The following is a 26,520-nucleotide window of genomic DNA, read 5'->3' on the forward strand; positions in this document are numbered from 1 at the left end:
TGCAGACTAAACAAGCCCAAATCCCTCAGCCTCTCCTCATAGGGCATGTGCTCCAGCCCCCTCATCATTTTGGCTGCCCTCCGCTGGACCCTCTCCAATGCGTCCACATCCTTTCTATAGCGGGGGGCCCAGAACTGGACACAATACTCCAGATGTGGCCTCACCAGAGCCGAATGAAGGGGAAGAATCACTTCTCTAGATCTGCTGGCAATGCTCCTCCTAATGCAACTTAATATGCCATTAGCCTTCTTGGCTACAAGGGCACCATCCTGTTGACTCATATCCAGCTTCTGATCTACTGTCATCCCCAGGTCCTTTTCTGCAGAACTGCTACTTAGCCATTTGGTCCCCAGCCTGTAACAATGCTTGGGATGCTTCCATCACTTGGGACTCTGCACTTGTCCTTCTTGAACATCATCAGATTTCTTCTGGCCCAATCCTAGATAGCCAGGTTCTCAGCAGAGCTCAGCTCACACATCGGCTGCAGCTTGCAGGATAAGCTCCCAGGCCAGCTGTTGTGTTTTCTGCTCTTTACATAGAACAGGCTCGGAAGGAACCACATGGGTGTAACCAAATAACCCACTGTGTTCACACAGGGCCTAGCTTTGGCCAACCCTAGCTTGCCCTGGCTGATTTCCTGTAGCATCTAAAATACAGAGCACAGTGAGCACCATGGGAGGGCACGCTCCATATTTAAAGGGATACCCCCCAATTCCAGAACGCCACAGGAAAGTGGGCTGCATCTGGCAAACTTGTGAAGGGGACAGCAATGCCAGGACACCCCGACGTTGCAGGGTGACTGCCAAGATGGGAAACGGAGGCTCATGAGGCTATTACGGTAACATTTAGAGATGCTGACCAAACCATGGCTCCTTGGTGAGGGTGTTGTACACACATGCGGCAGCACCTGCCCCCAAAGGTTTATAGTGGGAGGGGAAATTGAGGCACAGCAAGGTCAAGCGATTTGCCCATGTCGCCTAGTAAGCCAGTGGAAGAGCTGGGAATAGACCGTACATTTACTGAGTCCTAGTTCAGCATCCTATCCAGCAGTCCAGACTGCCGCTCGAGGTAGAATGGAGCCAGTTAGCTGAGGGGGACAGAAAGTTGGCAAGAAGTGGGCAACTGTGGTTAAAGTGTGTTGGGTGGAGGGAGTCTGAGAAGAGAGACAAGGGATGGGATTCCCGGGACAGGGCAGGTGCGACACATGTTGAAAATTCCATTTTTGCTGGCTCTAAATGACTTTTGGTTTCAGAATGTAAGATAATTAGAATTAAAATTTAACAAAAAAATCAAAATGGTCAAAATGGATAGGCAATATTGTGAAATCCTCACAAGCAACTGCTTCAGTTACCCCAAATAGAATTCAGATTTCTCTGGAATTTTTAAATTAGACTTTTATATTTTGTCCAAATGCCAATCCCTTGAAAGTTTTCATGGGAAAGAGTCAATTTCGATGATATTCTCGTCTTGAAAATGTTTTTGAAAAATGTTGTTGAAATGCCCCAAATGCTTCGTTTTGACATTTTCTAAAAGATTTTGGTTTCCTGGCTCAAAAAGACTTTTTCGCTTTGAAATTTACAAAACAGTAGAAGTTTGAAATGAAACATTTTGATCAGCCTGAAGAGAGAGAAAAATTGGGGTCTTCACTCCTTAACATTTCAAAGATTTTTTACTTTTCTCCCCAATTTAGGACACACAAATTATTTGGAATCTCAAAATATTTCACAAGATGGAAAAAACCTGGATCCAGCCCAGCCTTGGTTCTGCGGCCTGCAGGCCTTCCAGGAGCAGCTCCCTGGCGGGAGTTGGTAGCTTCCACCACCTGCATCAAAGAGCCAAAGCTTAGCTGTTTCAGCAACACCCTCTGGGTTTTCATTCAGAGCACGCGCTGGCCACCTGTCCAAGGCATCTCTTCTAGGTCAACTAGCAGACACAAATCTCAGGCCAGTTTTGAATGTCTCTGGGGTTGTATCTAACCACCGAGACCACGCAGTGCTTTGAAGATACCTCTCAGTCTATTTCAGTGGTGGTGAATAAAATAGGGCTGAAAGTTGGGCCGTGTCTAGGGTGGTATTTTAAGCCACCACGGCAGCTACACTGTGCAGCGTAGAAGCCCCCTAACATGGTCACAAACAGCCTCTTTGAGAAGCTCCCCACGAAGAGGACCAGTGTAGCACTTGTAAGAGCCCTCCAGAAATGTTCCCAGCCACATGGGAACTGCACTGCCGTTATTTTCAGCTTCCTAGCGGAGCAGAGTTAGAGCAGCCTAGAGGCTGCTCTAAATGGCTCCAGTTGCCAGTAGAACCTTAGCATGCAGGGACAGGGTGGGGGCTGATATCTCACCCCTTAGCCTTTTGGCCGCTCCCAGTCAATACCCAAAGCACATCTTCTGGAGGATATTTAGGCAGCTTACTCCCACTGATTTCATTGGAAGCGAGGAGCCCAAAAACCTTTGATGAGCTGGGCCCAAGATGCTGGAAATGAGGATGTTTCTCCTAGAGCAGGGCTACTCAACTTTGGAAACTCCGGGGGCCACAATGATACTCACAGCCCATGCTGAGGGCTGCAACTTGAGTGTGGTTGCATAGACATGCAAATATATATGCAAATAACTTCTTTCACACTGACGGACAAAGAGTAAGGCAAGACTACACAACACACGGGCCACACTGAAATCAGTTCTGCTGATATTAATAAAATGCAATGTTTACCCGATTTCCACTCATAGGACAGCACTTTTAATGAGCAATGACAGTCCAGGAATTTAACTACTAAAGTGCATATCAACAGAAGACCAATATTTTGGTGACTTTTTTGTGTTGGCTCCCACCTACGGGCTGTGTGTTGAGCCCTGTGTAAACCGAAACCGCACAAACAAACGGGCTGTGCCGCAAGTGGCTTGCGGGCCTTGTGTTGCGTAGCCCTGTCCTAGAAGATCTGCCCTAGGAATTACTCTGGGAAAGTTTTTATGGCCTATTTTATACAGGAGGTCAGATGAATTCTTCCATTGACCTAGGGCTGTCTACACTGTGGATTAGGTCAGCTACCGATGCCATGCTGGGGGGTGGATTTTGCACACCCCTGTGCTACGTACCTGGGCTGATCTCAGTGTTTAGTGTGGACCAGGCCTTAGTCTTAGAGTGAGTGAAAATTAGGCATCGTATTTATTACTCGAAGAACAAAACTAATCCAACATGGAGCTGGAAGCATTAAAGAAACTGTTTGATAGACGGTAACGGCTCCTCCCCCCCGTCAGTCTGTCTTAAGCTGCAACTACAGTGCCATGACCTGGCTTTGCCCCATGTCACCCCCCAGCACCAACCTTTCCTGCAGGAGGGGGGATGGATTTGGGTGAGGCTCACTTTCTCTGAGGAATCTCTCCCCACCGGAGCCCACCAGCATCTGCCCCCGGGGGATCCTGCAGGACGGAGGAAGCCAACCTGAACTCTCCAGCCTTGCCCGTTTCCTTCCTCCCGCTCCACGCCCCCTCCTTAAGCTGGGCCTGACCGTCCGTCTGACCCTCCCAGGCCCTGGGACGGCACAGCCCTGTCCCCCACGTACTCAGACGAGCCCCAGGCAAGCCGCCCTCCGCCTCCCCTCCTTCCCGGGACCCGACCTGCCTGCGGGGAAAAGCCACCGCGGCGTCTCTTGGTTCAGGGACTCTTGATATGCCCCATGGGCTCCTGAGCGCTGTCTGAATCAAGAGACTCGCCCCCAAGCCGGGAGAGGCACCAGGGTAGTGGCCAGGCCCTACTAAATCACCTGGGCCCCTGGACTGTGGCCCCTTTGCGCCCCCTCCCCCCGCCACGTCAGCAGTTCTGCTCTCAAGGTCCAGCCTCCCCTTAAAGCTGCCAAGGCAGGGACTGAGCGGGGGCCTCGAGCAGACGAGTCGGCCATAGCCAGAGGGGCGGGGGGACTCTGGGCTCTGTGTGGTGTGGAGAGTGGGGGGGACACTGGACTCCGTGCGGTGTTGAGGTCTGGGGGGGTGCTGGGCTCCATGTGGTGTGGAGAGCTGGGGGGTGCTGGGCTACATGCAGTGTGGAGGGCTGGGGGGGTGCTGGGCTACATGCAGTGTGGAGGGCTGGGGGGCGCTGGGCTACATGCAGTGTGGAGGGCTGGGGGGGCGCTGGGCTACATGCACTGTGGAGGGTTGGGGGGGCGTTGGGCTACATGCAGTGTGGAGGGCTGAGGGGCACTGGGCTACATGCAGTGTGGAGGGCTGGGGGGGCGTTGGGCTACATGCAGTGTGGAGGGCTGGGGGGGCGCTGGGCTACATGCAGTGTGGAGGGCTGGGGGGCACTGGGCCACATGCAGTGTGGAGGGCTGGGGGGTGCTGGGCTACATGCAGTGTGGAGGGCTGGGGGGGCGCTGGGCTACATGCAGTGTGGAGGGCTGGGGGGTGCTGGGCTACATGCAGTGTGGAGGGCTGGGGGCGTTGGGCTACATGCAATGTGGAGGGCTGGGGGGGCGTTGGGCTACATGCAATGTGGAGGGCTGGGGGGCGTTGGGCTACGTGCAGTGTGGAGGGCTGGGGGCGTTGGGCTACATGCAATGTGGAGGGCTGGGGGGGCGCTGGGCTACATGCAGTGTGGAGGGCTGAGGGGGCGCTGGGCTACATGCAGTGTGGAGGGCTGGGGGGCACTGGGCTACATGCAGTGTGGAGGGCTGAGGGGCACTGGGTTACATGCAGTGTGGAGGGCTGGGGGGGCGCTGGGCTACATGCAGTGTGGAGGGCTGGGGGGTGCTGGGCTACATGCAGTGTGGAGGGCTGGGGGGGCGCTGGGCTACATGCAGTGTGGAGGGCTGGGGGGTGCTGGGCTACATGCAGTGTGGAGGGCTGGGGGGGCGCTGGGCTACATGCAGTGTGGAGGGCTGGGGGGTGCTGGGCTACATGCAGTGTGGAGGGCTGGGGGCGTTGGGCTACATGCAGTGTGGAGGGCTGGGGGGCGCTGGGTTACATGCAATGTGGAGGGCTGGGGGGGCGCTGGGCTACATGCAGTGTGGAGGGCTGGGGGGGCGTTGGGCTACATGCAGTGTGGAGGGCTGGGGGGTGCTGGGCTACATGCAGTGTGGAGGGCTGGGGGGGCGCTGGGCTACATGCAGTGTGGAGGGCTGGGGGGGCGCTGGGCTACATGCAGTGTGGAGGGCTGGGGGGGCGTTGGGCTACATGCAGTGTGGAGGGCTGGGGGGTGCTGGGCTACATGCAGTGTGGAGGGCTGGGGGGGTGTTGGGCTACATGCACTGTGGAGGGCTGGGGGTGCTGGGCTACATGCACTGTGGAGGGCTGGGGGGGCGCTGGGCTACATGCAGTGTGGAGGGCTGGGGGGGCGCTGGGCTACATGCACTGTGGAGGGTTGGGGGGGCGGTGGGCTACATGCAGTGTGGAGGGCTGGGGGGGCGTTGGGCTACATGCAGTGTGGAGGGCTGGGGGGGCGCTGGGCTACATGCAGTGTGGAGGGCTGGGGGGGCGTTGGGCTACATGCAGTGTGGAGGGCTGGGGGGGCGCTGGGCTACATGCAGTGTGGAGGGCGGGGGGGGCGCTGGGCTACATGCAGTGTGGAGGGCTGGGGGGCGCTGGGCTACATGCAGTGTGGAGGGCTGAGGGGGCGCTGGGCTACATGCAGTGTGGAGGGCTGGGGGGCACTGGGCTACATGCAGTGTGGAGGGCTGGGGGGGGCGCTGGGTTACATGCAGTGTGGAGGGTTGGGGGGGTGTTGGGCTACATGCAGTGTGGAGGGCTGGGGGGTGCTGGGCTACATGCAGTGTGGAGGGCTGGGGGGGTGCTGGGCTACATGCAGTGTGGAGGGCTGGGGGGTGCTGGGCTACATGCAGTGTGGAGGGCTGGGGGCGTTGGGCTACATGCAATGTGGAGGGCTGGGGGGGCGTTGGGCTACATGCAATGTGGAGGGCTGGGGGGCGTTGGGCTACGTGCAGTGTGGAGGGCTGGGGGGGCGTTGGGCTACATGCAGTGTGGAGGGCTGGGGGGTGCTGGGCTACATGCAGTGTGGAGGGCTGAGGGGCACTGGGCTACATGCAGTGTGGAGGGCTGGGGGGGAGCTGGGCTACATGCAGTGTGGAGGGCTGGGGGGGCGTTGGGCTACATGCAGTGTGGAGGGCTGGGGGGCACTGGGCTACATGCAGTGTGGAGGGCTGAGGAGCACTGGGCTACATGCAGTGTGGAGGGCTGGGGGGGCGCTGGGTTACATGCAGTGTGGAGGGCTGGGGGGGCGCTGGGCTACATGCAGTGTGGAGGGCTGGGGGGCGCTGGGCTACATGCAGTGTGGAGGGCTGGGGGGCGTTGGGCTACATGCAGTGTGGAGGGCTGGGGGGGGCGCTGGGCTACATGCAGTGTGGAGGGCTGGGGGGGCGTTGGGCTACATGCAGTGTGGAGGGCTGGGGGGGCGCTGGGTTACATGCAGTGTGGAGGGCTGGGGGGGCGCTGGGCTACATGCAGTGTGGAGGGCTGGGGGGCGCTGGGCTACATGCAGTGTGGAGGGCTGGGGGGGCGCTGGGCTACATGCAGTGTGGAGGGCTGGGGGGGCGCTGGGCTACATGCAGTGTGGAGGGCTGGGGGGCGTTGGGCTACATGCAGTGTGGAGGGCTGGGGGGGCGCTGGGCTACATGCAGTGTGGAGGGCTGGGGGGCGCTGGGCTACATGCAGTGTGGAGGGCTGGGGGGGCGCTGGGCTACATGCAGTGTGGAGGGCTGGGGGGGCGCTGGGCTACATGCAGTGTGGAGGGCTGGGGGGGCGCTGGGCTACATGCAGTGTGGAGGGCTGGGGGGCGCTGGGCTACATGCAGTGTGGAGGGCTGGGGGGTGCTGGGCTACATGCAGTGTGGAGGGCTGGGGGGTGCTGGGCTACATGCAGTGTGGAGGGCTGGGGGGGCGTTGGGCTACATGCAGTGTGGAGGGCTGGGGGGCGCTGGGCTACATGCAGTGTGGAGGGCTGGGGGGGCGCTGGGCTACATGCAGTGTGGAGGGCTGGGGGGGCGTTGGGCTACATGCAGTGTGGAGGGCTGGGGGGCGCTGGGCTACATGCAGTGTGGAGGGCTGGGGGGCGCTGGGCTACATGCAGTGTGGAGGGCTGGGGGGCGCTGGGCTACATGCAGTGTGGAGGGCTGGGGGGCGCTGGGCTACATGCAGTGTGGAAGGCTGCCTATTCCAGCCCTGCCCTTCCTGCTCTGGGCCACGCCCGTTCTGGGAGCACACCGCCAGGCCCCCACCTTTCTTAGCGCCCCGTGGAGGCTGTCGCTGCCCTGGCCGTAGCAGACTCACTACCTGGGGACTGAGCGGTTGGTTAAAATGCTGCTTTACTAATTTTTCGCCAGTCCCCGCATAGAGGGTCACCCCTGTTGAGGAAAAGGCGCCTCACCCTTAATTTATTCACATGCATGTGACCTGCAGCAGCCTCTGGGCCCCTAGGCAGGGGATCAGGGCCCCATGGGGCTGGGTGCCCCAGGCTGTAAAACAACAGTCGCTGCCCCGATGAGCTCACAAATTAAGCGCCACCTCCTGTTTTCTTTCCAGTTCCTCTGCCTCAAGAACATCCGCACCTTCCTCTCCACCTGCTGCGAGAAATTCGGCCTGCGCAAGAATGAGCTCTTCGAAGTCTTCGATCTCTTCGACGTGCGGGATTTCGGGAAGGTCAGCCTCGATTGCCTGGATGGTTGAGGGGTGACTGCTTGGTGCCTCTCATGGGCTTTCATTCATTTGTCCCCACCACCCTATTGCAGGGCAGAGAGGTGTTAATCTCCCTGGGTTCGGATAGGAAAACAGAGGTACAGGATGGCGAAGTGACTTGCTCCCGGTCCCCCAGAGAGTCTGTGGCAGAGCAGGGAATGGATGTCGGTTTTGTTCTCGACTTTGAGGTGGTGTGTGGGGAAACTGAGGCTCAAAGAGGGACAGTTTCTGGATGAAAAGCCGCACAGCGCATCAGCCTTGGAACCAAGAATAGAAGCCAGGAATCCCCCTATCTAGTGTCCGTCTCTAACCACTAAACCACGCTCACTCTTAGAGCTGGTGATGAACCCACAAGACCCAGCTCCCAGTGCTCCCTGCCTAACCACTAGCCACCTCTACTCTCTCAGAGGGTATGTCTACACTACCCCGCTAGTTCGAACTAGCGGGGTAATGTATGCATACCGCACTTGCTAATGAAGCCCGGGATTTGAATTTCCCGGGCTTCATTAGCATAAGCGGGGAGCCGCCATTTTTAAATCCCCGCTCGTTCGAACCCTGTGCAGCGCGGCTACACGGGGCTCGAACTAGGTAGTTCAGACTAGGTTCCTATTCCGAACTACCGTTACTCCTCGTGAAATGAGGTGTACCGGTAGTTCGGAATAGGCACCCTAGTCTGAACTACCTAGTTCGAGCCCCGTGTAGCCGCGCTGCACGGGGTTCGAAGCAGCGGGGATTTAAAAATGGCGGCTCCCCGCTTATGCAAATGAAGCCCGGGAAATTCAAATCCCGGGCTTCATTAGCAAGTGCGGTATGCATACATTACCCTCCTAGTTCGAACTAGGAGGGTAGTGTAGACATACCCAGATTGGCAACAGAGCCCAGGAGTCCTGACTCCCAGCCTTCCTGCTCTAACCACTAGACCCCACTGCCCTCCCCTCTCAGACCAGGTGATAGAACTCAAGGCCCCTGTTTTCCCTGCTCTGACCATTAGCCCTCATCCTCCCCCGCTAAAGCTGTGGGTAGACTCCAGGAGTCCTGACTCTCAGCTGCTCTACCCCTTGCTGTAACTGATAAACCCCACTGCCCTAGAGATAGTGCACAGTACAACCATTACCCATATCCAAAAAAACAGGCAATTTCTGTGTGTAGCAGGCCATAGTCAGACTGTCCCAATCTCGCCCCTCCTCCATCCACCCACACCAAAGAAGTAGAACTTTTTTTCTGATTTTTCAGTTTCTTTTTACACCTGAGGTTTCTCAAATAGTTTCAGAAAGCATCATACTGCTCCCAAACCCACCTCCCCTTCCCCCTAGCCCCAGCCTCAATGAGTCACAGCTCGCACTTCACACAGCTTGAAAACCCTGAACCCATTTGGTGAAAAATATCAACAGGTCGACATAGCTAGGAACAGACCCCTGTGCCCCAGTGTTCTGCAAGAAAATATTTGTCACCCCCAAAGTTCCTGTTTTTTCTATGTGAAAGACTGGTGGAAGCTTTAGTGACCAGTTGTGTGAGGGGGGTGAAAATTGTCATGAAAAATATTAATGAAGATTTTCTTGAAAACCGTAGGCATGTGTATGAAAACATTGTATATGAAAACGTTAGCGCTGCATTGGATGGAGATACTGGTGGAAAATTGGGTGGTGAGATTACTGAAAATATTCAGGATCCTATTAGTGATTCTTTTGGCGCTGGGGAGAGAGAGATAGGGGGAAATGTATGATGACAACAGTGACTTTCGGGGAGAAATATTAATGAAAATCTTCAAGAAAATCTGTGCACGTTGAAGGGACAGCATGAGCAAAAATATGAAAATAGTAATGAATTGTGGAACTCCTTGCCGGAGGAGGTTGTGAAGGGTAGGACTATAACAGGGTTTAAAAGAGAACTAGATAAATTCAAGGAGATTAAGTCCATAAATGGCTATTAGCCAGTCTGGGTAAGGAATGGTGTCCCTAACCTCTGTTTCTCAGAGGGTGGAGATGGATGGCAGGGAGAGATCGCTTGATCATTACCTGTTCGGTTCACTCCCTCTGGAACACCTGGCGTTGGCCACGGTTGGCAGACAGGGTACTGGCTGGATGGACCTTTGGTCTGACCAAATATGTTCTTATTTGGGGGTGAAAATTGTAGTGGTGTTTTAAATGAATCTGACATTTTTTCAAAATAATTGCCCATGGTTTTATTGAATTTTTCCCCTTTACTAAAAAAAAAGAGCCTGATAAAATGGTAAAGGAAAGATCTGAAAAAGTGCCCCAAATGTAGTAGTATATATTCAATTTTATGATTTGTAACCAGGCTGGTGATTAATTTGGAAATCTGACTCCCAGTTTTGGAATGCTTGACCGTGCAGGATTTATAATGCAAACAAGGTTATTACATAACTGTAGACATTCAAGGAATCTCTAAGGAGAGCAGCTTGCCATCAAGAGCAGCACTACCTAGTGGATAGAGCACTGAACTAACCCTTGCAAGATGTGGGTTCTGTTCTTGGCTCTGCTATTGTGAGACTTTGAAGGCCCTGGAGACCATGCCTCAGTTTCCCCCACTATAAAATGGGGTTTGATGGCACTCTGTTGCAAAGTGCTTTGAGATTTAGTGCGGAAATGCCCCAAATAAGAACAACAATATTATTTCAAGTGGAGGGACCTCGTGTCAACAATTAGAAATGCAGCACCTACTGTCTGGACCATATGTTTGCTCCTTTTAGAGACTGTCTGCCTTTCTCCAGGTAGAGCTGACTCTTTTGCCCTTCCAAACACACAGGAAGCCCAGGTCTGTTTGTGGACTGTTTCCCAGCCTGAGTCTGATGTCCATATTGCATTGTGAGCCAGTTATCATAGAATCATGGAAGGTTAGGGCTGGAAGAGACCTCCAGAGACCATCTAGTCTAACCTCCTGCCCAAAGCAGGACCAACCCCAACTCAATCATCCCAGACAGGGCTTTGTGAAGCCAAGACTTTAAAACCTCTACGGATGGAGACTCCACCCCCTCCCTAAGTAACCCATTCCAGTGCTTTACCCACCTCCTAGGGAAACAGTTTTTCCTAATATCCAACCTCGACCTTCCCCACTGCGACTTGAGACCATTGCTCCTTGTTCTGTCACCTGTCCCCACCGAGAACAGCCTCTCTCCATCCTCTTTGGACCCCCCCCTTCTGGGAGTTGAAGTCTGCTCTCAAATCCCCCCTCGTTCTTCTCTTCCGCAGACTAACTAAGCCCAAATCCCTCAGCCTCTCCTCGTAAGCCACGTGCCCCCCTGACCATTTGCTGTTGCTGGGCCAGGTTCTCACCGCTGCGCCGACGTGTCCGCACTGCACTGTGCAGGCTTTCTGACTAGGGCCTGTGGCTTGAGCAGCAGCCACACCGTAAAATGACAGAGCTTGGGCCCACGTCAAGGCAGGACTTGGGCTCCAATGCAGCCTTCTAGGCAGGGGCGAGGGGCGGACTGCTTGCTGACCCTGATGGGCGTGCAGATGAAAGGGGAGCTTGGACTGAAACCGGAGTCAGAGCCCAGGGCTGGGAAATGTTTATACTGGGATTAAAAACCCACGACTGCAAGTCTTCTTGTGGCCCAGGTGATTTGGGCTTGCAGGGCTGGGGCAGTGTAGATGCTCAGGCAGGCTCCTGGGCTCTGAGACCAATCCCCAAACTGAGCCCAAACATCCACTCTGCCGTTTGCTAGCTCTGCAGTCCCAGCTGACCTGGGCCAGCCATGGCCATGCCATGGGTCTTTGACTGCAGTGTAGACATGCCAGACTGGGCAGCGGAGGCAACACGCCCCTAGAGGCAGAAGAGAACTGTCTAATAACGGGCTCTTTAATCTACTGACTAAAGGGTCAGCAAGAAACAATGGTTGGAAGGTAAAGCCAGGCCCATTCCAATTGGAAATAAGGCGCCAGTTTTAAACGGTGAGGGAGGCGGCCTTCCCTAGGGATACCTGAAATATGCGGCTGCGTAGGGCACCCGAAAATTTAGGGCACCAATTTTTCAGGTGCCCCTCCACAGCTGTGTGTGTTTGCATGCCCCAGGAGGGCACCCACCCGCTCTGCTCTGGCCCCAGGGAAGCCCTTGAGTCCGGTTAAGCTGGGGGAGGAGGGGGGACAGGAAGCAGCATGGGGAAGAACAGTTGGGAAGTCCCAAACCTCAGACCCTCAGCAGAAGTAGGGTTGCCAGATGGTTTCAACAAAAATACCGGACCCACTTGATAGACATTTGTCGACCAAAAAGACAAAATACGTGATATGGGAAGTTTATTGACGACAATCTACATTACATTGTATATTTTACATTCGATTGTGCAGCTTTTATCAATTTTTTATTTTTCAAAAACTTCATCTTCATTGCTCGTTATGGATATCAAGATCCTAAATGAAATTAAAAAATTCTTGATTTAAGGTGGCCAGCCTTTTTTGATAAAGCTGCCAAATATTCCTGACCTTAAAAGAGCGCTGCGAGATACGAGAAAGAGGAAAACTAGGCAAAGGACAACACTGTCGCGAAGCGTACATTTATAAAAGGAAACTATTCAGCACAACTGCCTAGTTGCGCACTGCCTGGCTGGTAGACACACTCCTGCAGCCAGGCAGTACGCAACTACATACTGATACCCGTATCCAAGCGGCGAATCGGCATAGTAGTGCATAGCGCAGGCCTAGAGAGCGAGCAAGAATCCTCACGCACAAGTCACGTCATAACACGATCATAATAAAACTTCCTTACTTAGAAAATACCGGACATTTTGATGTCTGCTATTTTCTCAATTTGTTTCCCGGACAGAAAGCTCAAATACCGGACTGTCTGGTTCAAAACTGGACACCTGGCAACCCTAATCAGAAGCTGCATGTGGGGGAGGGCTGGGTAGCCCCGGGCCCCCAGCAGGAGCTGCGCCAGGGGGAGGGGCTCAGTTGCACTGGGCCCCATCGTCTGTAAGGAAGGCCCTGGTGAGGGAGGCTAATTGTTGGCAGAAAATCCCCCCGGGAAGTGGTGGATTCTCCTTCTCTTGAGGCTTTGAAATTCAGCCTTTCTGGAACACGTTTTAGACCGGGGTGGGGAACCTCAGGTCCGGGGGTGGGGGGGCACATCTGGCCCCTGGGATGCCTGGGTCCAGCCCCTAAGGCTCATGCCTCCCCCCCAGTATTGGGGAGATGTCTGCTCCGGCCTTCCCCCCCTGCTACGCCTCACAAAATCTACTAGGCTGGCCCCCCCACTACACCTCACAAAATCTACTAGGCTGCTCCCCCCAGGCTCTGGTGTGTGAGGAGAAAGTGGGGTTTGTTTTGGTTTTTTTGCTTCTCACTTGTGTGCGGCCCCCGACTGATTTTTCCGCGGTGGGCGGCCACCGGCCCAGAAAAGGTCCCCCCCCTCCCCCCGTTTTAGGCCAGCACAAGTGGTTGGGCTCCAGAGGGGGTGCCGGGGTGCAATCCTCCGGGCTGGGCCCTCCGGGAGCTCTGGTACGATGCTCGAGCGGGGGATCTGGGGAGGCCTGTTCTTGCTGCACGCGAGCCGCGCCTGCTGTTTCGCTGCAGCTCTCGCGCTGCAGACCGTGTGTGGTTTTGCTTTTCTATCTCGCATCCTGTCGAGGTTGGGCCACGCTCGGAGTTTCTGTTCTGCTGGGGCTGGCGCCAGCAGCTTTCTCTGGCTCTCACAGAGCTGAATGATTTGGGGGTGGGGGTCACATCCAGGCCATGTTCTGCGATGCTGCTGTGCATCCTGGGTGACGACGAAGGCTTCACGGGGACAGAGAAGCAGGCTCAAGCTAGAGCCCTTGTGCCTCAGATCTGAGAGTCAGCGGCTGGATGGTGCAGTGGTAACAGCACTGTCTGCTTCACTGGGTTTGAGGCCCTTCTTTGCTTCCAGCGTGACCGTGGGCAGATCTCTGGGTGGATGTGCACCCTTAGCTATCAGATGGGCTTGTCTTCCAGGGGGCTGAGAAGATAAATTCAGACAAGAGAGTCAGGCAGGGACCCGGTAAAGTCCTAGTTCAAACTACCTGTAAAACTTCATTCCAGGAGGAATAACAGGTAGTTCGAACTAGGGCTTTATTTCGAACTACCGGGTCCCTGCTGTGTGTAGACGCGGGTAGTTCGTCCGGACTTGTAAATTTCAAAAATGGCGACCGGTCGGGAAGATGCAAATCAAGCGCGGGATATTTAAATCCTGGGCTTGATTTGCAATTTTGAATGCCTACATTAGCCTCCCTAGTTCGAACTAGGGGGCTAGTGTAGACAGACCCTCAGATAGTAGGATGATTGAGGCCCTGGTAGGAGGCAGTGTGGTCTAATGGTTACTGGCAGACCTGAATTCTAGTGCTAGCTCCACCAGTGACCATGGGCAAATCGTGTAATTCCCCGGAGATTCTGTATCCCACAGTGTAAAATGGGGATTAAAAACCCTGGCTTCCTTTGCAAAGGGCTTTGAGCTCTACAGCTGATGATACCATTATTGCCATAGGCAGTTCTCTGTTACCTGTGCCGGGGCAGAAACGTCTATTCTCTGTTGGCAGTACAGGGCCTATGACACACACAATACCACTGAACCAGTTCTGATTGGTTCCAGGAGGGGGCGCACATGCAATCCCCTGCTCAGAGTGTACTCTATGCCCGAGCCACAGCATGGGTGGGTTGGTTAGAGCTGCAACAGGGTGACTTCTGGAGATCAAGCTGGAGAGACGTCCTGGGCTGACCTAGGTGGCGGGAGCTACTCCGCAGCTTCCTCACCTGTGTGCCATGGCCCAGCATTTGGTAGTTTTGACTAGTAGCTGCTCCTGGGTTCTGTCCCCTGCTTTGAGAGGGGAGCCTAGTGGTTAGAACAGGGCAGGCTAAGAGTCAGGACTCCTGGGTTCTAATGCCCATACTGGGAGGGGAGAAGCACCTAGTGGTTAGAGCAAGGAGACCTGGAAATCAGAGTTATTGTTCCATTTTTGCCACCAATTCCCTGTACTGCTTTGAGCACCTCGCTTCCCTGCGCCCATCTGCCGTGCCTCGGTTTCCCCCTATGTACTTTGGGATGGAGGTTGCCCAGGTGAGGAATTGCCAGTTGCAGTCCCATGCTTGATGTTTGAAAACTTCTGAAATTTGCTTTAACCAGGGATCTGTGCTCTGCCATTGGCAGGTTGGGGCATTGCCACAACCCAGTGCCTCAGTTCCCCATCTGTACCATACGGACAGTAATACTGATTCCTTTGAACAATGGTTTGAGATCTGTGGATGAAAAATGCACTAGAGGAATTAGCTGCTTCTGTAGCCATGGCTCGGTTTGCTCCCTTTTGAGGTCCCGGCTACACCAGAGCTGGTTGCGTATCTATAAGAATATATGCAGAGCGAAGATTATAACCTGCTGGGAGTGAGTCTGCTGGGTCTGCAGCGGCATCCCAAACACTGACAATCGACTCCAATCTTGGCCCACCCCAGGCTGGCATCCTCAGAAGAGAGGGTGAAGCCTGACTTGGTCTCGCTGTCCCATGCCTGAGAACAGTCCCTTAGGGTATCCGCTGAGGAGACCAGGGCTTAGAGTCCTCCCTCTGCCACAGCCTCTAAATGTGACCTTGGGCAAATCTCTTCACCTCAATTCCCATCTGTACAATGGGCACAACTGCCCTGCTCTGCCTCCCAGAGAGTGTTGTGAGAGTGAAGGCAGCAATAACTGTGAGACATGCAGTCGGGGCCAGAAAAGCACCTAAGGAAGATAGCGAGGAGTTAACTGGGGAAATGACATAGGAACCTGAAAAAAGGTCTTTGGGACAAGGACTGTCTCTTTGTACAGCACCTGGTGCATTTAGCACCCTCTCCATGACTGGGGCTTCTAGCACGCCTAGGGCAGGTCTACACTAGGGAGTCATCTCGAAATAACTCCCCTTATTTCGAAATAACCAGGCGAGCGTCCACACTGCAAGCCTGCTATTTTGAAATAATAACCCCGGCGAGTGATGAGGAGTAACACCTATGTCGGAATTGTGAGTTCAGGAGTTGTCTCTCTCTCTATATATATATAAAAAAAATGTCCTGTTATCATGTCGCACTGCATCCCACCTGTCTCCTCCCTTCCTTCCTCCTCCCCCCTCCTCTTTCCCAGTGCTCGAGAGCTGGGACTGCTGCACCGTGGCCTCGCCCCACCCACCCTGCCAGCGGCTGGAGGGAGAGAGACGGAGCTGGGCTGGCCTCGGCCCGGTGGCCTTGGGGGAGAAGGGGCAGGTCTGGAGTGTCATGGCTTGGTCATGCCTCCAGTGGCCGGGGGGAAGAATGGGGCTGCCTGCCTCCAGAAAGAGGGGGCTTGGCGAGCGTAGCAAGCAGCGGGCACAGCCCCCTAGTTATTTTGAAATAATCTCGTGGTGTAGACAGCCCCATAAAAAAACAAATTAAAAATTACAGCACCAAGCACAATGGGATCCTGGGCTGAGAACAGGGCTCCTAAGTATGATGTAATACTCCTAAATAGATAATATTATAAGCGCCTGACACAGTGGAGTCCTAGTCCAGACATGGGGTTTCTAGCACTGTTGTAATACACCTAATAAGTAAGTGCTACATAGTTCTGTCTTTTGTTTCCCCTAATAAATAAGGGTCAGACTCATATTCTGCCGCAGAATTCTGCTGCATATTCTGACTCATATTCTGCTGCAGGTGGGATAATTTCCCCTCAGGAAAAAGTTCTTTTAATCCTCAATAGTGAGGGATTGTTTTGTGCCCTAATGAGTTTCTCGCCCTTCCAAAACATTTAGCATTTGCTGTTCTAACTCTGGATCTCCTCATTGCCCATGTCAATAGCCAAATCCCCTTTGAATTTTGGCAAATTCTGAGCCATGGCAGACTCCTGTGGCAGTGAGTTCCACAGGGGAATCGTCTGCCTTGTGGAAAAAGCATTTCCTTTGCCACTTTTCCGGTTTATTCTAAGGGTCCCCTTGAGCTGGTAGCCCAGTAGGGCAACTAAAAGCTTCTCCCCTCCCCGTTTTCTGTAGTTATCAGATTTGATCTCAACAGTCCCTTTTGGTTTTATACTCAATTAAGCCATTATTCTGCATCTGTATATTTGTCTCTTCATGTGAGAGTTCTTTCTGGCTCTTGATCATTCCCATCCCCCGTCTCTTAAGGCCTCATCTCCATGCACTTGGCTTCATGGTCACGTACTAGTCAATCAGCCAACTCAGTGATTTGCGTGACAGTGGAACCCTCCTTGGAGCTGTCTCCCCTGAACCCTGCTGAACCGGGAAAAGCGAAAGGTTCCTCCACCACACCGCACAGAGTGTGTCAAATAGTCTTGGCCAAGGAGGAAGTGAGGAGTTTTATGCTTCCTCTCCAGACAGATCTCTGAGGTGACATAATATCTTTCTTTTTCCCTCGCCACCTCCTTTAAGAGGCTTTAAGCTGTCCGGGGCCATTGAGAGACCCAATAAGACGCCCTCTCTCTGGCCCCCTTTTGGCTTTGACTGGTGTAAGCTGCCACCTTCCTAATGGCTGGTAATGAGACCCCCCCCCATGAGGCTCCGCCCCTTCCCTCAAGGCCCCGCCCCTTGCTCCATCTCTTCCCTTAAGCCATTGCCTGGTTCTTCTTCCAAGCCCCACCCCTTTCTCACACTTCTCCCACAAGGCTCCACCACTGGTCCACCCCCTCCCCACATCCCAATCGTAAAACAGGATCTCAGGGTTTGTCAAATGGCGCTTGGGCACACAACCCGAAACCTGGACTGTCATGAGGCAGCCATCTTGGAGAGCCCTCTGGAGTCAGAGAGCGATGTAGGACCCACTCACTTCCCTTGCTCCCCAGCCAGCCCTGGCGCTCCAGCGCTGTCTCAGGGCAGAAGGCGGAGGGGAGGGGGTCAGTGCCACAACATTTGCTTGGCACCAGGCAATGTCTGCGGGGCTGCCATGGCACGCTGCAGCACAGTGACATCATCCCCCGGGCCTGGAACAGCTGTTTTCGCTGCCCGGGCTAAACCGTGGTGGTATCGCGGTGTCGTGGGCATTAGTGCTATTGATCAGGACTGGGGGCTGCGCCTTGGAGCGCCAGTCAGGGATGGGGACCTGCCAAGCTAGGTGCTGTGCAAAACCAGAGCACAGCTGCGTGGCAGGGCCTGGAGAACTGACCCAGGGCGCGAGGACGCAGATGGCAGCACAGCCTGATGCTGCCTTTCTCCTCCCGCCCTTTGTCTATTTCATAAACTCTTCAGGGCCGGGAGTGTCTCTTACCAGGACTGTGCAGCGCCCACACAACAGGGCCCAGCTCTCGGGGAGGGGGGGATGTCTACACAGGGCCCAGAACAATGGGGGGTTCTGATTCCAAGGGGGGGCGTCTGTGCATTGCCTGCACAATGGGTCTGTGCAGAGCCATGCAGGAAGGGGTGGTGATCTTGATTGGGGATCTGTAGTTGCTACTGAAACACAAATAAATAACCATGAGAAATAATGGTTCTTGGGAAGTGAGCGGGTGGCCTCTCAGTAGCTCCTGTTTTGGTTTCGTGGTGCTTTCACTCTGGAAGCCGGAGTTTAACGTAGATTGATACCGCCTCTTCCAATCCAAAGCTCTCAAATTCCTTAACTCGGCACGTACAAAAGCAGCCCAAGAACCTGGAAGTTTGGTTCATTGGGAGCACCCAAAGCACAAATCGTTGTGCCGTTTGTAGCAATGGACAGTACCAAAAAGAGGATGTGTCCTGTGACTTTAAATGCGGAGGGGTTTCTTTGTCGGCTAAAGCAGCTGCTCCCCAGCTGCTGTGCTGTGCTGTACTCCAGATGTGGGGTGTTACGGGGGGCATGGTGTGTGAAAGACGCCATGTCGCCGAGTATGTGTTAGTCTCTCTTTATGGAAACTTTACCTTGGTTCTTTATTGCTTTGCGGGATGAAAGAACGCAGAACAGAGGCATCACCTGGTTTTTTTCTTTCGCAAAGCCGCACATTTGGCCCAGACGATTTTGCGGTTGGGAAAACCTTCCCCATTCCCCTGTCTGCTGCATATTTTACCCAGGGCACAGGAGCTGCTGGGGTTTAGCACCAAAGAACCATTTGTGCAACCGGGCTCAGCGTTCCGCTGCTCCCCTGGGAGCGGGAGACTCCATTTCTCGCAGTGGATGGAGGATCACTCTCTGCTGCCCTCCGTTTAACATGCTCACGGGGCAGTGCTGCATTCCCAGAGCCTTGGGGAGTCCAATCCGGGTTCTGGGGTCCAATCCACCCTCACTGCAGTTGTCACCCCAGCAATTGTCCTTCTTGTCCCCTGGGGTAACACTCCCCTTTCTCCCCTTCCAGGTGATTGAGACCTTGTCAATTCTGTCGTGGACGCAGATAGCTCAAAGCAAAGGGATCGTGTAAGTATGGGGAGGCATGCTCTCTGGTTGAGTGCTACAGCAAGGCATTTGAATGTTCTGGTGGGGGGGGGGAATAAACCTGGTAGTTCATTAATATCACCTGGCCTCTCCTTGCTGAAAAGCATCCCAGTTTATGGTTCCTAACAGGCAGCCGACATGGGGCTAGGATCCACATCCCAGGGATACAGACAGAAGCCTTGTTTACACTGGCATGTTTTGTTGCCAAATCCTGCCTTTTGGCAAAAAAAATAGTAAGAGTGTTTACACTACAATGCAACTATTGTTGGGGAAAATCCCTAGTTTTGGCGACAATAAACTTCCAACCCAAGAGAGACTTTTGTGTTTTCCCTTCTCTTTATTGTCAACAAAGAGCCAGGGTGGACTCTGCTGTTTGTTTTGTTGAGAGAACTGGCTTCCACCAGTATCCCACAAGGCCTGCCCTGATGGCTCTGCTCAGTGTTTTGTGATCTCTGCTGCCCTGCAGGCAGGCATGCGCCTGTCTTCTTTCAGAGCTCCAGGAAGTATCTGACAGTTGAGTGAGCAAATCATTGGAAGGCTCCTGTTCTGTCCAGTTAGGAACACAGTGGCAGACAGGCTGCTGCTGCAGGGGGAGGGCTGTGCTGCTTTTTGACGTTCCTCAGCACGGAGAGCTCACAGAGCTATAAGGGAATCCCAAGAAACGCAGGGATCAGCTCTGCCTTCCCACCACACTGCACTGTGGGATGCTCACCCACAATGCTTTGCTCTGTCTGTCGACAGGGGACCTAAGAATGTGGCTGGGAAATGTCGACAGTGGGAGGCAGAAAAACCACTTTGACCGGTTTTCACTTTTGCCGACTTTTGCATGTCGACAGCACTTCTGTTGCCAAACCTTCCCAGTGTAGACACAGCCAGAGTCCTGCACTGGGTGACTTTATGCTCTTGCCCAGATGATTCATTCAGCTGGAAAATCCTGATTCATCAAAACCTGCTGTGAAAGAGGGACAGATCAGCCAAATTTCGTGACGCGGAGGAAAGTTTTGAAATGGTCAAAATGTGTCATTTGGACATTTTCAAAGGGGAAAAAAATCCCAATTTTTCCATTTGGAGCTATTTAGATGGGTAAAAAGTTGTTTTTTAAAAAAAGAGGTAAAATAGGCCCCAATCTGAACAAAATACTTGAAGTTATTGAAATGAAACATTTTGATGCAGTAGAAATGAAAGTAAATGTCTTTTTTTTCAGGGTGGGATTAGATTCAAGAGTGCAGCTTTATGTCCCCATTTGAGATGGCAAAAATGTTCAAATTCTCCAGAATATTCATGAGACAGCAACGTGGTTCCCCACCAACCCCTCAGTCAAGGCCCAATCCTGCCTCCAAACCATCCCCTCAATTAGACATTATTGGCTGTGGCAGTCATGAGTCTCATGAATGGCCATCTTGGTTGACCATGATGTCTGTCCACGTTTGCCCATGGACGGCCACCTGAGGGACCCCGGCTGGCACGACGGGCAGGGATGCAGGTTGCCGGGTGCCGCTGAGACATGGGAGCTGCAGGGGTACAACTGAGGGGAGGAAAGGCCAGAGGCGTTAGCGGAGGAGGCTTTGCCAGCGTTCCAACCGGGTGCTCTGTTCTCTTTTAGACCCTTCCCCACCGAGGACAGCGTCGCGGACAATGACGTTTACGGCGACCTTTCGGATCAGATCGAGTAAGTGTCCCGCCGCGTCTCCACCCAGAGCCGTAGGGGAGTGACCGGAGAGAGCGCCGGGTGGGTGCTCAGGAGAGTTCTTTGCTCGCTTTCCCACTGGGCAACTCTGCACACGTCGCTTCTCCCTGTATTCGCTTTTCTGCCTCTGTAAAGTGGAGAGCTCGCTCTTCCTCTGTCGCCCCGTTTATACCGAAGGGCAGGGACTCGCCCGCTGCTTAATTGGTAAGGAAAGAGGGGCTGAGGCTCAAGCCATTTTTGTACATTCAGCACAGATGATGTCGAGCTCTGAGCTGCCAGACCCAGAGGTGCCAGGCTCCGAGCTGCTAGACCCAAAGGTGCCGGGGCTCCGAGCTGCCAGACCCAGAGGTGCTGGTCTCTGATCTGCCAGACCCAGAGGTGCCGGAGCTCCGAGCTGATAGACCCAGAGGTGCCGGGGCTCCGAGCTGCCAGACCCAGAGGTGCCAGGCTCTGAGCTGCCAGACTCAGCAGTGCTGGTCTCTGAGCGGCCAGGCCCAGCAATTCCAGGGCTCCGAGCTGCCAGACCTAGAGGTGCCAGGCTCCGAGCTGCTAGACCCAGAGGTGCCAGGCTCCGAGCTGCCAGACTCAGAGGTGCTGGTCTCTGATCTGCCAGACCCAGAGGTGCCAGGCTCTGAGCTGCCAGACCCAGAGGTGCCAGGCTCCGAGCTGCCAGACTCGGAGGTGCTGGTCTCTGATCTGCCAGACCCAGAGGTGCCAGGCTCTGAGCTGCCAGACTCAGCAGTGCTGGTCTCTGAGCGGCCAGGCCCAGCAATTCCAGGGCTCCGAGCTGCCAGACCTAGAGGTGCCGGAGCTCTGAGCTGCCAGGCCCTGCGGTGCCAGGGCTGTGAACTGGCAGGTCCACCGATGCTGGGGCTCAGCCCTGCTACAAATTAAACACTGTCCCAGTAAAAGGGGGGCCCCATCTTGGCCAGGGTCTGGGCAATGCCTGAAACAGGGGGTCCTGATCTCAGTTGGTGTCTGTGAGGTGTCTGGCAGAATGAGGGTCTCATCTTTTTGGGGTCTGTTCTGTACCAGGACAATCGGGGTCTGGATCTCATCTGGGCTCTGTGCAACGCCCAGCATGACGGGGCCCTGATCCTGGTCAGGGTCTGTGCAGGGCACAGCATGACGGGGCCCTGATCTCGGCTGGGGTCCGTGCAGGGCCCAGCATGACGGGGCCCTGATCCCGGTCGGGGTCTGTGCAGATATTAATCAGAGGGCGCTGAGGAACCAGCACCCCTCTTGGGAGCCTATCCCTTCTGAGAATCAGGCTGGTGATTTAGGTGCCTAAGTATTGGATTCTGACCCTTGCATTTGAATATCTGGAGTGTTCTGCAAGGTAAGGCTCAGCCCTGGCCCCAGGCACTGAGCTTCCTTCTTGCGCTCGCCCCCCAGTGACACGGTGGAGGAAGATGACGACCTGTACGACTGTGTGGAGAACGAGGAGGCGGAAGGCGATGAAATCTACGAAGACCTGATGAGGTCGGAGCCGGTCGCCACACCGGTAAGTGACAGGAAGGGCGGGTCGCTGAGTCCCTGCTGCGGGAGTGGGATGCACCCTGCTGATGGCTTGAGCCTGTGGAGATGTCCTGGGACTCCGGGAAGGGAGTGAGAGCTAGTGGTCAAAACTGGAGGCTGGGAGTGAGGGCTCCTGGATTCTGTTCCCAGCTCTGGAAGGGGAGTGGGATCTACTCACAAAAAAAGAACATGCTTGTCCTGCCCCACCCCCACTCCCTCTCCCTCTCCCTTTTCCCACCCTTCTGGGAGTAGAGCAGAACCAGGAGAGTCATGACTCCGGGGCTGTGCTCCCAGCTTGGGTAGAGATCTGGAGTCTAAGTGGTTGATGTAGAGGGGGCTTTGAACTAGGAATGTTAGAAATCGGGGAGTTGAATAGTCGAGTTACCACATGAATTCGTATCGGTTACTCGACTATTCTATAGTCCTCGGGGGTGGGGCCGGCAGCCAGTGCGCTCAGGCCCCACTCCCGGGGCGTCCCTTGCCACCCCGCGCTGCTGCCTCTGTATCAGAGGCAGCACTGCAGGGTGCCAGGCGGGAGCTGGCCTGTGAGGGGAGCCAGTTTAAAAACCAGCCCCCTGCTCAGACCAGCTCCCTGCCACCCTACACTGCTGCCTCTGATGCAGCAGGGGGTGGCAGCAGCCCCTGTCCACGGGGGGGTCTGAGCGCCCCCCAGACAGAGGCTGCTCCAGGAGGGCGGGGGAGGCTGCTATGAAGCAGCCTCTGTCTGCAGCGGCCCAGGCTGGCTGTGGACAGAGGATGGTCCAGCAGCAGCCCCTGTCTGCAGCGGGGGTCCAAGCTCCCTTCAGACAGAGGCTGTCCTTTGCAGGGAGCTCGGACCCCCCGTGGACAGGAGCTGCTGCGGGACCAGCCTCTGTCCATGACGGGCCCAGGCTCACCGCGGACAGAAGCTGCCCCACCCCACTCCCACCCCACCCGCACTGCTGCCTCTGACAAAGGTAGCAGCATGGGGGGGCAGGTGACACAGTGGAGCCAGCGCTGGGGAGAACCAGCTTTTAAGCCGGCTCCGCCCAGCACCAGCTCCTGCTCCCTCCCCTTGCTGCCTCTGATACAGAGGCAGCAAGTGGAGTGGGGGGAGGGACATACACACAGCCGACTGGATTAACCAATATGCGTAGGCTTATCGGTTAATCGTATAGTCGACTACACCTCGACATTCCTACTTTGAACCTGGATCCCTGGGTTCTACTCCGAGTTTGGGGGAGTCATGGGAACTCCGGGGGAGTATCTGGCCCCTTAGGGATACAGAATGTCAAGTCCCTGCCCTGTGCCTTCCTGCAGCAGAAGTTGACAGAGCTGGATAAGCGGAACTGCTGCCTCCAGGAAATCCGGCAGACGGAGGAGAAGTACACGGACACACTAGAATCCATCTATCTGGTACGGCGGGCGAGCGGCCCCTGGCCCTGCCATCTGTGTGGGGGCGCACAGACCTTCCCCGCTGTGATCTAGAGAACAAAGGCTCACCTCCACTTGGCTTCCCTGGCCCCCTTCATGGGGGGGCTGCACAGTGTGGGGCAGAGCTGGGAGGATGCGCCTGGGAAGGGGCCAGTGGTCACCGTGGAGCTGCTTAGGGGACAGGGGGGAGTACAGAGATCTGCATAGCCCATAGTGGCTGCACCATAGGCAGCTAATGGAGGGAGAAGGGGGCAGTTGCCCTGGAGCTCGGCAACTCAAAAGCAGCAGCAGCAGCAGCAGCAGCAGCAGCAGTCGTCAGATCCCCGAGCCCTTTAAACAGCCAAGCATCGCGCCCTGGGCAGCTCTGAGGGTTGGGTGGGTGGCCGCGTGGGACACTCTGGGGGGCACTAACCCCCCCACCCACTCCTTCCGGGAGCACAGAGCCCTCCCCCCACACACACCCTGCCGAGGGGCCCGGCAAATCTGTTGGCCCCTGCCCCGGGGGGTGTGTGATCTAGAGTCTGCTACCTCCCACCAAAGCTACGGAGACGAGGGGCCTCCCCCTAGAGCTGGTAGGAAATTTGCAGGCAACATGGGTGGCGGGTGTTGGCCCAGCTGGGGAAGGGAAGATAAAGCCCCGCCTCTTCTGCCCAAAGCCACACCCCTTTCCCCCCAGACTATTCCCCTTCAACAATCCCCCCCCCCAGCCAAGCCCCGCCCAGCCCCAGCTGTGGGTTGGCTTACGATGTGGCCCCAGCCTTCCCCCACGTAGTGGCCTTCCTCAGCCAGGGGGGAGCCGCACGGCATGGGCCCCGCTTTCCCCGGGCTCTGGGGAGCCGTGCGGTGCGGCCCCAGCCCCGCCCAGGCGGCTGGGCAGTGTAGGCAGTTCGGCGAAGGCAACGCCTTCCCTTGCCTGCATTACCCACCGCCCACGCCAGGCATTCTGCAGAACCTTTCACTGCGAGCACAATCGTCAGTGACAACATTTGATTTTTGTATCTGAACCCTGACATTCCTTGACAAAGAAGAAAGAAAAGAAAAGGCACCATGGGAGCAGGGAATATAGACGGGGCGGGGGGCTTGGATAGTCTTGGACAGGGGTGGGGCGCACCCCTAGCCAGTCCCGTTAGCCTGCCTGGCTAAGTGCTGCTTAGCACGGCCGCCTGCAGGAGAGCCCTGGGAGTCTGGCTGGAAGTCTCCTCCTGCAGCAGAGCGCCCCAGTGCCAGGTGGGGTGCGCCCCCTTCCTTTCACCTCTGATCTTCGTTTGGTTTCCCGTCTGAATTCGTTTCACTTCAACTTCCAGCCTCCCACAAAACCCACCACCTTTGCCCCGCCCATGCCCCAGCCCCTCCTCTGAGGCTCCGCCCCCACACACTCCATCCCCTCCCTCACTGCTCACTCTCTCCATCCCTGCTCACTTTCTCATTTTCTCGAGGCTGGCTCCAGGGGCTGGGATGCTTGAGGGCTCCGGCTGGGGGTGTGGGCCCTGGGGTGGGCCTGGGGAGCAGGAGTTTGGGGTGCAGGAGGGTGCTCTGAGCTGGCATTGAGGGGTTTGCAGGGCAGGAGGGCAGATCAGGGCTGGGGGTTGGGACCTGGGTGGGGGCCAGAAGTGCAGCCTCTGGGCAGTGGTACCTCACACAGGTCCTGGAAGCAACCAGCTCAGCACGTTGCCCTGTACGTAAGCACCGCCCCTGCCTCTCCCATTGGCCATGTCTCCTGGCCAATAGGAGTGGTGAGGGCAGCGGGTGGGGTGGGGGCACACGCCGAGCCCCCTGGCTGCTCCTACATATGACTGCCGGAGCGGGGACATGCTGGCTGTTTCCTGGGAACCGCACGGCACCTGCCAGCCCCATCCCACGGCACCACAGCCCGACAACCAGCGGCCCAATCTGCAGTGCTACACGGGCCCCTTTTCGACCAGGTGTTCCACCAAAACCTGGACACCTGGCCACCCTCTTCCAGCCACTGGATCGTGTCAGACCTTTTACTGCTGAACTGACGAGCCCATGAGCAAATATTTGGCCCCCATGTAGCAAAATAGTTCGAGCTCAGTTTAATCTTCGCTTGAGCGCAGCTTTAAACCGTGGCTCCCTTTAACCTTCCGCCTTCCACTTCTGGACCACTAGCATTTCAGCTTCACTAGCTTATGCCTTCCCCCTCTCCCCTCCCCCCCAAATCCCAGACGTGCACACACGATCTGCCCTCCCCAGGCTGGCAGCCACTTCCTCTCCCGTTGTCCCGTCTGCGGTCTCTGCAGCCGTCGCTCCCGGGGGGCTGGTCCATGAAAATCCCGCCTAGAGCTGTCTGTAGCATCCGGCCCCTGCATCGTGTGACACGGACAAGTCTGCCCACCGTGACCACCCCCCCTCCCCGCTGTGTGTGTGTTTGCAGCACTTTATGAAGCCCCTGCACAGATTTCTGAAGCCCCAAGACATGGAGAACATTTTCATCAACATCGAGGTAAGGGGCTTTCTCCTCCCTTTTTCCTGCAGACACCCCTCTTCACTCAAACTCAGGGGGCCACTGGCCATGCAAAACCTCCCCCCCTCCACACACAGGACAACTCTCCTCTGCCCTTGCTCCATCCCCACCCCCCTCTTTCCCCAACCAGGTGGGGTGGAGGCTGACCAGCAGCCAGCAAGGTGACTAGTGGGGTTGCGGGGATAGCACCCGCAGCAGGGGTCCAGCTACTCCCCACACTCACCAGCAACAGTGGGGGGAGCAGGGGAATGCAGTGGGGTCTTGCCTCTCCCCCGAACGACACAGCCAGGAAAGCAGCGAGGGGAGCATGTGACCCTTCATACTCCCTCCCCCCCATGCATCGCCTCTGCTGGAAACCCAGGCTAAACACCACCCAGCAACCCACCGTCCCTGTGCTGTGTGACTCCGCCCCATTCTAGTGA

At 55.6% G+C, this 26,520-nt stretch overlaps 1 protein-coding gene across 3 annotated transcripts in view; it reads left to right on the forward strand.

The window, feature by feature from the left end:
* VAV1 (vav guanine nucleotide exchange factor 1) overlaps window positions 1–26,520 on the forward strand; it is a 64,057-nt gene that overhangs the window by 18,613 nt on the left and 18,924 nt on the right. For 2 of the 3 annotated variants that reach the window (XM_075902291.1, XM_075902290.1), the window contains exons 2-7: window positions 7,528–7,644; window positions 18,922–18,980; window positions 20,602–20,667; window positions 22,081–22,189; window positions 23,503–23,598; window positions 26,009–26,077. In XM_075902291.1, coding sequence (XP_075758406.1) covers window positions 7,528–7,644; window positions 18,922–18,980; window positions 20,602–20,667; window positions 22,081–22,189; window positions 23,503–23,598; window positions 26,009–26,077 — 516 coding nt within the window. The remainder of the gene's footprint in view (window positions 1–7,527; window positions 7,645–18,921; window positions 18,981–20,601; window positions 20,668–22,080; window positions 22,190–23,502; window positions 23,599–26,008; window positions 26,078–26,520) is intronic. The other variant, XM_075902292.1, reaches the window with a different exon arrangement.

Source organism: Pelodiscus sinensis, chromosome 19 (genome assembly GCF_049634645.1).
Source record: "Pelodiscus sinensis isolate JC-2024 chromosome 19, ASM4963464v1, whole genome shotgun sequence".
Taxonomy (NCBI): Eukaryota; Metazoa; Chordata; order Testudines; family Trionychidae; genus Pelodiscus; species Pelodiscus sinensis.